At 40.8% G+C, this 11043-nt stretch overlaps 1 protein-coding gene across 1 annotated transcript in view; it reads left to right on the top strand.

Annotated features, from left to right (window-relative positions):
• The window catches only part of Cse1l (chromosome segregation 1 like), a 38291-nt gene that overhangs the window by 7925 nt on the left and 19323 nt on the right, over positions 1-11043 (top strand). The window contains exons 2-7 of the mRNA XM_021194632.2: positions 1352-1446; positions 5766-5908; positions 6492-6593; positions 6678-6823; positions 7100-7190; positions 10510-10617. Coding sequence (XP_021050291.2) covers positions 1362-1446; positions 5766-5908; positions 6492-6593; positions 6678-6823; positions 7100-7190; positions 10510-10617 — 675 coding nt within the window. The 5' untranslated portion in view covers positions 1352-1361. The remainder of the gene's footprint in view (positions 1-1351; positions 1447-5765; positions 5909-6491; positions 6594-6677; positions 6824-7099; positions 7191-10509; positions 10618-11043) is intronic.

Genomic DNA, 11043 nt, shown 5'->3' on the forward strand with positions numbered 1-11043 from the left:
TGGTTTTTGGTTTTTGGTTTTTTTGAGACAGGGTTTCTCTGTGTAGCCTTGGCTGTCCTGGAACTCACTTTGTAGCCCAGGCTGTCCTGGAACTCAGAAATCCGCCTGCCTCTGCCTCCTGAGTGCTGAGATTAAAGGCATGTGCCACCACACCCGGCTTTGCTGAGCTTTCTTAACTTCCATTGGTTTTTATGTTTTACTTTTGTACGTGCACAGTGGCATGGGTAGGAAGCATGTGTGCCATGTCATGTGGAGGTCAGAAGACCATTTGCAGGAGTCCTTTCCTCACATCATGTATCGCCTGCACACACATACATAGTCAAAACATGCATATACAAAAAATAATAAAAAAACAATTTTAAAAGTATGGGGTCACCAACAGCTATACATATAGTTAAGAATTAGACTACCAAAGTGTGGGTGCTTTCGTCCTTCTGAGAAGGGGGAACAAAATACTCATGTGAGGAAATACAGAGACCAAGTGTGGAGCAGAGACTGAAGGAAAGGCCATTTAGTGACTGCCCCACCTGGTGACCCATCCCATATACACGAAACCCTGACACTACTGCGGATGCCAAGAAGTGCTTGCTGACAGGAGCGTGATATAACTGTCTCCTGAGAGGCTCTGCCAGAGCCTGACAAATACAGAGGTAGATGCTTGCAGCCAACCATTGAACTGAGCATGGAGTCCCCAATGGAGGAGTTAGAGAAAGGACTGAAGGAGCTAAGTGGTTTGCAACCCATAGGAAGAACAATATCAACCAACTAGACCCCCACCCCACCCCCAGCTCCTAGGAACTAAACCACCAACCAAAGAGTACACATGGAGGGTCCCATGGCTCCAGCCGAATATGTAGCAGAGGATGGCCTTGTCGAACATCAATGGGAGGAGAGGCCCTTGGTCCCGGGAAGGCTCAGTGCTCCAATGTAGGGGAATGCCAGAGTGGGGAGGCGAGAGTGGGTGGGTAGTTGGGTGAGGGGAAGGGGAATGGGATAGGGGGTTTCCAGAGGGGAAACCAGAAAAGGAGATAACATTTGAAGTGTAGATAAATAAAATAATCAAATTTTAAAAGGAATATGCTATATGAAACCCTGTCTAAAAGATCTTGTCCCCTACCACCTCAAAAAAGTATTCATAGCTGGGCATGCTGATGAGTGCTTGTCATCTCAGTGCTTTAGAGGTGACAGAGGCAAGAATACAGCACAAGTTCTAGGCCATCCAGGACTAGCTCTAAAGCAGGACACTTCTAAAGCAACCTAGAAAACAACAGTAACAAAAAGATTCATATATGTTACTTACTCACTTTCTCCTCAAGAGATTGCTTATTTAGACTCCGTTTTTTAATTTCAGATTCAGAGTCATGGAGCTCAGCGATGCGAATTTGCAGACACTAACAGAGTATTTAAAGAAAACCCTGGATCCTGATCCTGCCATTAGACGGCCAGGTAAAGCTGGCTTTGTTCCTTGATTGATTGAGTCTTTTCTTTTCTTTTCTTTTCTTTTCTTTTCTTTTCTTTTCTTTTCTTTTCTTTTCTTTTCTTTTCTTTTCTTTCTTTTTTTTTGTTTGTTTGTTTTTTGTTTTTTTGTTTTGTTTTGTTTTTTGTTTTTTTTTTTCAAGACAGGGTTTCTCTGGTAGTCCTGGCTGTCCTGGAACTCACTTTGTAGACCAGGCTGGCCTCGAACTCAGAAATCCGCCTGCCTCTGCCTCCCAAGTGCTGGGGTTAAAGGCGTGTACTACCACTGCCCGGCTGATTGATTCTTGAGACACATAGCAGAAACCTTTTGTGTAGTCTACCTGGTTGTAAGTTCAAAAGAAAAAAATATGTTTGTTTATGTTCTTCTCAGGCCTGGTTTATGTGGCATGGTTGGCTGCTTACAATAGCTATAATACATGGAATAATATTTGTTATTGAGTAAAGTAGCTTTTATTTGACATCTTTTAGGGTAAAAAGTACTGGTGTGTTTAGAAAGTTTTGTCTCAGGAACTTTCTGAAAATCTCATTAAATCTGCCAACTTTAGGAGCATAAGTTATCGAGATAGGGATAATTCTCAAAAGGTGATTAAATGATTGAAATCAAGGAATATGGTTCTCTTCTTCCCTTGGTAGATTGATTTAATTGACATTGTCTGAGTTCTAAGTTACTTTTAGAATTTTAACCTCAGATACAAAAGTAAGTGAAGGGCCGGGCGTGATGTCAAACACCTTTGATCCCAGCACTCAGGAGGCAGAGGCAGGCGAACTACTTCTGAGTTATAACCCTAGCCTCATCCTATAGAAAAGTCTTTAATTATTAGACAATGTTATTGAAGTTATTTCATGCCAGTATGCAATGTACTTTGAATTCATAGCCCCCTCACATTGACTATCATCCCCTATAATTTGTGTGTGCTCGAGTGTGCACGCAAGTAAGCACACGCAGCAGACAGAGGTTAATGGTGGGTATAGTCCTCTTATTTTAAAAAGATTGGGGCTGGTGAGATAGCTCCAAAGTGGGTAAGAGCACCGACTGCTCTTCCGAAGGTCCAGAGTTCAAATCCCAGCAACCACATGGTGGCTCATAACCATCCTTAACAAGATCTGACACGCTCTTCTGGAGTGTCTGAAGACAGCTACAGTGTACTTACATATAATAAATAAATCTTTTTTTTTAAAAAAGATTGTTTTATGTGTGTGTTGCCTTTGTGTATGTATGTGTACCGTGTGTGTATATGCACTACATGTGTACTGTACCCAACAGCTGGCGTTATAAAAGGTAGTAAGTTGCTGCGTGGGTGCTAGGAACAGAACTTGGGCTGTCTGGAAGAGCATCAAGGGCTCTCTCTGACTGCTCTTAGATAGCTTTTGAGACAGGGTCTCTGAACCGGGACTTGGTTAGACTGGATGGCCAGCAAGCCACAGGTAGATACCTGTGCTTACTTGAATAGCCCTGGAATAAGCAACATGCTCTCTTGTGTCCTGTTTTTATGTGGGTACTGGAGATGGAACTCAGGTTTACACATTTGGCCAACAAGCACTTAACCAACTGAGCCACCTCCCTCACCCCAGTCTTTTTCTGAGAGTCATACTAATGTCCCTGATGTGTTCCTAGATAAGGAAAAACTAATCGCTCTAATCTTAGAATTTCCCAGAAAGTCTATGCTAACACTATTAAAACTTATTTTTTAATTTTATGACCCCAGGACAGAGCGTAGAAATAAACTGCAGATTCTGGGCAGCACATTTCTCAAGAGTCATATGAGACCTGGGCAGTGAGTCTGTGTATCTGACTGTTCTGACCAGGGCTCTGCACTTGTTAGACTGTCTACATCTTTATGACGTGATGGAGACAGATCGGTTACTGGATCTCACTTTGATTAGACATTTAACAATTGTGTGGATTTACATAGGAAATTGGAACGGTGTGTGTGTTTCTGCCTCTGTCATTCCACTGATTTTTGAGGCAGGATCTCTTACCAAACCTGGCTCACCCATTGGATAGCTTGCTCCTCAGTGAGCGCAGATCCATAGATCCTTATTTCTTTCAAACATTAGGATTCAGGAAGAACTCTGGTCATTGCCCTGCTTCCTGCTGTACCGGAGTGAACCATCTCCCCAGCCTGGAATTGGAAGGCTTTTGAGGTTCCTTGCTAATGCAGAAACATGTCAACATGGGAAAGGTTTTTTTGTTTGTTTGTTTTTGTTCTTGTTTTTTATTTTTCGAGACAGGGTTTCTCTGTATAGCCCTGGAACTCATCACTCTGTAGACCAGGCTGGCCTCGAAATCAGAAATCTGCCTGTCTCTGCCTCCCGGGTGCTGGGATTAAAGGCATGCACCACCACACCCGGCTTGTTTTTGTTTTTTTGAAACGGGAAAGTTTTAATTAAAATAATTTATAAGATTTTTTGTGTGAATGAAGGGAAGAAGGAGGAGGGAGGGAGGAGAGACAGACAGATCACGGATGTCACAGTGTTTTTGTGGCAGAGGACAACTTTGTAAAGTTGGCTCTTTTCTACCTGTACCTGATTCCCAAGCATTGAACCTGGGTTCTTAGTTTTGTGCAGATGTAGGTCAGACAGTGCATTTACACGCTAAACTGTCTTACCATCAGTAGGAATATTGTATAGATCAAACTGCAAACTCAAAGTCATTGACTTTTGGAAAAAGTGCTTCAGGGCAAGGTAGAGTGCTTGTCTGTCATGCTTGAACCTGGAGATTCCACTCCCCAGTACTGAGTAAGTGGGACATGGTAGCCCATGCCTATAATCCCAGCTTTTGGGAGAGGGGCACAGGATGATCAGATATTCAAGATCAGAGGCCACCAAGGCTCTATGAGTGGATGAGGTAGTTGAGGTGGTTTAGTGGGTAAAGGTGCTTGCTGCCAAGCTGGCTGACTTGAGTTTGATCTCTGGAACCAACATGGTAGGGTAGAAGAGGATACCATCACACGTAAATAAACTGGGCAGAAAGACAGACTGACAGACAGTTTAAAATAAGTAAATAAATAAAAACAGATTTTTAAAAATGATGCACACATCAAACAAAAAACAACATAACAACATAGTATGTCTTTTCCTGAAAACATTTTTCAATTCTACAGTCTGAGTTCTTTTTTTTTTTTTTCTTTTGGAGACAGGGTTTTTCTGTGTAGCCCTGGCTGTCCTGGAACTCACTCTGTAGACCAGGCTGGCCTCGAACTCAGAAATCCGCCTGCCTCTGCCNGTTTTTCTGTGTAGCCCTGGCTGTCCTGGAACTCACTCTGTAGACCAGGCTGGCCTCGAACTCAGAAATCCGCCTGCCTCTGCCTCCCGAGTGCTGGGGTCAAAGGTGTATGCCACCACGCCTGGCTTTTTGTTTCTGTTTTGAGTCGGGATCTCAGTATAGACCAGGCTGGCTTACACTTTCTGTGAAGACCAACTTTAAACTTGCAGAGCTCCTCCTCCCTCTGCCTCCCAAGCACTCGGATCTGAACAAAAATTTCTTGTCTTAGTTTTGTGAGCTAAGGTGAGCCTAATAACAGTGTCAGACCTTTAGGAACAGTTTAGCTCCTGGAATAGCGTGGTCACATAAATGAACTCATTAGCACTACAGATAATCCTTGTAGAAGGAGGCACATGTGTAACTTAACAGTACCATTTAGCCATTTCCTGGGAAGCTGCAGCTTTAGGTGAATAATCAGCTGAGTAGACTATTGGTAGATGTGGGAGAATTAAATGGTCATTTCATTTAACATTATGGGTGAACCATTTTTTTAATATTATTTGTTTTATTATTTTATTATTTATACAAGTACACTGTAGCTGTCTTCAGACACACCAGAAGAGGGCATCAGATCCCATTGCAGATGGTTCTGAGTCACCATGTGGTTGCTGGGAATTGAACTCAGGACCTTTTGGAAGAGCAGTTGGTGCCATCTCTCCTGCCCATGTGTGAACCATTTAATGGATAAAAGTTCTGAGCCATCTCTCCTGCCCATGTGTGAACCATTTAATGGATAAAAGGAGTGTTACTCTGTAGGAAAGATGTTCTAGTCTTTGCTTTGGTAGGTTGGTTTCTATTTATGTATCTGATTTGTTTGTTTTGTTTGTAAGAGAATGTCACTTTGTAGCTTCAATTGGCAAAACATCCAGAGTGTAGCCTGGGCTGTCCTGGACAGATGACTGTTGTCATGTAATCTTTCCCCTTTTTTGGTATTTTTATACTTTAAATATAGGCATAGTTCATTATAGGTATAGAATGAAAACATTTTTATTATAATAAGTCTAACGTGAAAATTCTTTCACAGCTGAGAAGTTTCTCGAATCTGTAGAAGGAAATCAGAATTACCCACTGTTGCTTTTAACATTATTGGAAAAGTCACAGGATAATGTCATTAAAGTATGTGCTTCAGTAACCTTCAAGAACTATATTAAAAGGAATTGGAGAATTGTAAGTATTTGGGAATGCATAATCAAATACTGTGTATGTTTCTATGGTTTATATATGAACAGGTTCTTCTTCCAAAATGTCTGTTACTTATTTAAATTGTACATAGCATCCTCAAACTTAAATTCACATTGTTAGCTGAGTTGGGAGACCTGGGAGGTGAAGACAGTCTAAACAAATAATAAAAGTAGGTTAAGGTGGGTATGTATTGTGTTTATGTACTCCCAGTGAAAACAAGGATACCAAGGTCAAGGACAGCCTGGGGAAGCACAGTGAAATCCTATTCCAAAAACATAAACTTTAAAGTAATTAAGATATTCATCCATTTATTTCACAGCAGGGTCTTTGTATCCCTGACTGGTCTAAAGTTCTCTCTATAGGCCAGGCCGCCCTTGAACTCACAGAAATCCACCTGCCTCTGCCTTCTTAGTACTGTGTTTAAAGGGGCTATTCTTGAAGAGAAAACTGAAGAATAGACATATTTCTCCATTTTCCTTGGAAACCTGAGATAATAAAATTAGTCGTATTCTATCTTGGGTGTGAAAGTGGATCCTGTGTCACTTGCTTGTTGATATTTTGCTCTTAGGTTGAAGATGAACCAAACAAAATTTGCGAAGCTGATCGAGTAGCTATTAAAGCCAACATAGTGCACCTGATGCTGAGCAGTCCAGAGCAGATTCAGAAGCAGGTAATGCCCTTGCCTCTGGGCAGGGCCTAGGGCTTGTGTGCTCCTTCTCCAGGCTGTCTGCTCATTAGCCCTTTCCTTCCCTAGTTGAGTGATGCTATTAGCATTATTGGCAGAGAAGATTTCCCTCAGAAATGGCCTGACTTGTTGACAGAAATGGTGAATCGCTTTCAGAGTGGAGATTTCCATGTCATTAATGGAGTCCTTCGTACAGCACACTCACTATTTAAGAGGTACTAATAGATAAGTTTATTCTTTTAGTATACTTTTTCTTATACATTAGTGTACATTTCTGCTACGTAACTTCTTATTCTTGAGTATGCATGTCTTTGTACAGCTCACTATTATTTGCTTCTCACGCAAGGACACTCATCTCACACTGCCCTAGTTTTTGTGTGCTGATTAGATTGTTCTTCATGCTTTGCCTTTAGAAGCCTCTGGTTGAAGGTGTCTAGTCATCTGTCCTTGAACAACAAACAAAGCTGAACTTATACTTCTCCATTTCCTAGATACCGACATGAGTTCAAGTCAAATGAACTATGGACTGAAATTAAACTTGTCTTGGATGCCTTTGCTTTGCCTTTGACTAATCTATTTAAGGTATGGTACGCCTTGAAAATCACATAGTATTTTACGTTGCTTAAATACGTGTGTAAATTTTGAGGGTGGTTTTTTTTTTTTTTTTTTTTTTTTTTTTTTTTTTTTTGGTTTTTCTAGACAGGGTTCTCTGTGTAGCCCTGGCTGTCCTGGAACTCACTTTGTAGACCAGGCTGGCCTCGAGCTCAGAAATCCGCCTGCCTCTGCCTCTCGAGTGCTGGGATTAAAGGCGTTTGCCACCAGTGCCTGGCTGGTTGTTCAAGTCTTAAGTCACTAAAATTTTATTAGTCTGCTTCCTTATTTTTATAGGACTATTTTAAATCAAAACTCAGGTGTCCTATCATTTCACTCAAGTAAGTGAATGGGTATCTCTAAAGAAGAGATTGACATTTTTGTCTACATGTAGATTTTAATCAATTACATACTTACAAAGTACACAGGCTACTCTCTTTAGGATGTTCTTGGTGTTTATAAAAATCATATAAAGTTAAAAAAAAATTTAACCTCACCTCCCTTTTGTTAATGAACAAGATCACACAGATGCAGTTAGTAAAATGGGAGCAGGGATGATGTCTCACTCCCTGCGATGGCAATGGCGGAAGGCTTTTCATTTCCTACTTGCAAAGAGGGTGGTTGTGTAATACTTAGTATTTAGATATAGAGCTTAGACAAGGGTTTTTTTATGAGTAGAATAACATTTTTCAAAAATTAAAACAATGTAATTAGTTTTCCAATTTTCAATTGGGAAAGATTTTATTTTCTAAGAATGTTAATTAAAAGTCTTCGAGGCTGATATAGTTCACATGTCTGTAGTCCCAACTTATGAGAAGCAGAGGCAGGAGTATTAATATTAATTGGGGGTGTCTACTTTGCCTTTGATCATTAATTTCCCAGATAAAAGACACACAAAACCTTTGCATTTATAATAAACCTTAATAGCACTAGAACTCGGCAAATATCAACCCTCTGAGCTATTAGTATCTATTTCCCTATCAGTAACCCCAAGTACAAATTCACTAGGCCATGTTTGGTCTAGGCCCCTCCTACTCCAATTGGCCAGCCCTTCTGGCCATGTTATGATTCACCTACCCTGTGATATCTCTCTCCACCTTTTCTTGGTTCTCTGCCTCCAGCCCCAATTCTGGGCACCGAGGCCCTGCCTAGCTCTCTTTTGCCCTGCTATAGTCTATAGACATCTTTATTCACCCAGTAGTTCTGAACTAAGGAGCAAGGCTGCACAACAAAAGCTGGTGAAGGAGAATTCACTGGTAGGCCTGGACCTTAGCATTATATTACATAGCACAGACCAAACCTCAAGGTGAGAAAATCCTTGGTATGTATTTTTCATTCTAAATTCTAGAATAAATGAAGTAACATTTGCTCACATAGTAGGTGTGTGCAAAGTACGGAAAGTTTGTTCTGTTTGTGGCTTTTTGTTATTTTGGGTTTTTTTTTGTAGGGGTTGGTTCTTTTTGTTGTTGGGGTTTTTTTGTTGTTGTTTTTTGTTTGTTTAAGATTTATTTATTTTATGTATATGAATACACTGTAACTGTCTTCAGACACACCAGAAGAGGGCATCAGATCTCATTACAGATAGTTGTGAGCCACCATGTGGTTATTGGGAATTGAACTCGGGGCCTTTAGAAGAACAGTCAGTGCTCTTAACTGCTTGGGCCATCTCTCCAATCCTTTTAGTTTTGGTTTGGTTTGGTTTGGTTTTTTTGAGACAGGGTTTCTGTGTGGAGCCTTCACAGTCCTGAAATTCACTCTGTAGGCCAGGCTAGCCTTGAACTCAGAGATCTGCCTGCCTCTGCCTCCTGAGTGCTGGGATTAAAGATGTGCAAGCCATCATTGCCCATCAGGGATTAGCATTAAAAAAATTCTGTCATTTGCTACTTATATTTTGCACACTGGGTTTAGGAGGCCAGAGATCAGAAGTATTTTGAGACAGGGTCTCTCTCTAGATTTATTTATTTTATTTCATGTATATGAATATTTTGCCTGCTTGCATGGATATATACCATGTGTAACCCTGTTGGATTCCCTGCAACTATAGTTTCTTATCCACTGCAGTGCCCTTAACCACTGAGTCATCTCCTAGCCTTCTTCTACTCAGTGTAGCTCTAGGTAGCCTAAAACTTGCTATATAGACCAAGCTGGCCTCAGACTCAAATAGATCCAACAGCCTTTGAGTTTAGGAATTAAAGTTAGGTGCCACCACATTTTTTTTCCCCCTCTTAGAATCTCCCTATATAACTCTGTTAGGCCTAGAACTTAGCATGTACATCAAATTAGCCTCTAAGTGATCCCTGTACTCTGAGTCCTGGTATTAATTGTGTGAGGTATGCTACACCTGGCTTTTGTTTACTTATTTTAGGATAGTCTTGTAGAGCCAGGCTAGCCTTGAACTTGTTCTGTAAGCAGTGATGGCCCTGAACTTGTGATGACCCTGTCTTCATCTCCCAAGTAGCTGGTTATATGCGTGCCTTACCCCCAACAAGTGTACGTGCTGCTGAAGATAAAACCCTTGCTGTCAAGTATGTCATTCTTGCTCCAACCCCACCCTACTCCAAATTTTTTTGTGTGATTTGCTCTTCCTAGGTAGTTCAGGCTTCCTTTGAACTTTGGGTCCTCTTGCATGTACTTGGAGCATATGCTTGCCTGACCACAACCAGCTGTAACTCACTGGTAGAGTAAGAAATAGTCCTTGCGAGTAAGAGTTTGGGTTCTCTTCAGATCTCTGGCTCCCAAACCATTGCTGTGCTGCCTTGTACTACTACTGTAGAATCTCTGACTCAAAAGTCAAGCCTGCAGAACAGTGTAGTAAGAATTTGGGGGCTGCTGGGACGATGACAAATGGTAGAGGAGTCGTTTTCCTCTCTCCTTTCCTTTCTTTTCATTTTTGTTTTGTCTTTTGAAGCAGTTTCTTCATGTGGCCCTCGCTGTCCTGGAAATTGCTCTGCAGACCAGACTCCCTTTTTCTGGCTCACAGTGCTAGGATTAAAGGCATGCATTCCCAGTGGCAGTAGAGAAATTTCTTAATGAGAGCATGTTCAAACTCTTTTATTTATTATTTCTGTGTGTGCACATAGGTATGGAAAGAGTCAGTGTTAAATATGGATTCTGTTCTAGGTATTACAGGCAGATTAAAATATGCAGCCTTATTTCTCAGAATCTCTTGCGTTGAACATATGCTACTGTTTAAAGGCCTCATTTGGAGAAGAAATATGAGTAGTCTCAGCATAGTATAAAGCTATTTCACTGGGCTCAGGATGCTGGCTTTATGATAAACTAAATCTATGTTCCTAAATTTCTTCCCAAGGCCACCATTGAACTGTGCAGTACCCATGCAAATGACGCCTCTGCCCTGAGGATTCTTTTTTCTTCCTTGATTTTGATCTCAAAATTGTTCTATAGTTTAAACTTTCAGGTAAGTTTCATTTGGTTTCTTGCTTTTGCTTCTTTGTGTCCTCTTTAAATCTGTGTAAATCTCTTTAAATCCACCTGACAAGACTGCTTTCCCCAGCATTAGTTTTGGAAGGAAATAAATCCTTTTTCATGGTTTGTTTTGTAGGGATTTTGTTCCTCTCTATTCTTAACACATCCACAGAGTTGTATTATAGTAGTTCTTGGAGATGGTGGAGCTAGGGAACAGCTGCGTTCTAGTGCATATAGTAAAGCTGCTGAAAGCTGCTGGCTTTCACTGCTGCCAGAGCCTTTTTTTCTCTCTCAGATCTACAATGAAAACTACTTTGAATAAAGTACTCAGAAAATCCTAAGAAACTATGTGTTTATGAACATGAACAAAGGGAAGACTTCAAATTTTATTTATTTATTTATTTATTTATTTTTTTTT

Source organism: Mus pahari, chromosome 3, assembly GCF_900095145.1.
Source record: "Mus pahari chromosome 3, PAHARI_EIJ_v1.1, whole genome shotgun sequence".
NCBI lineage: Eukaryota > Metazoa > Chordata > Mammalia > Rodentia > Muridae > Mus > Mus pahari.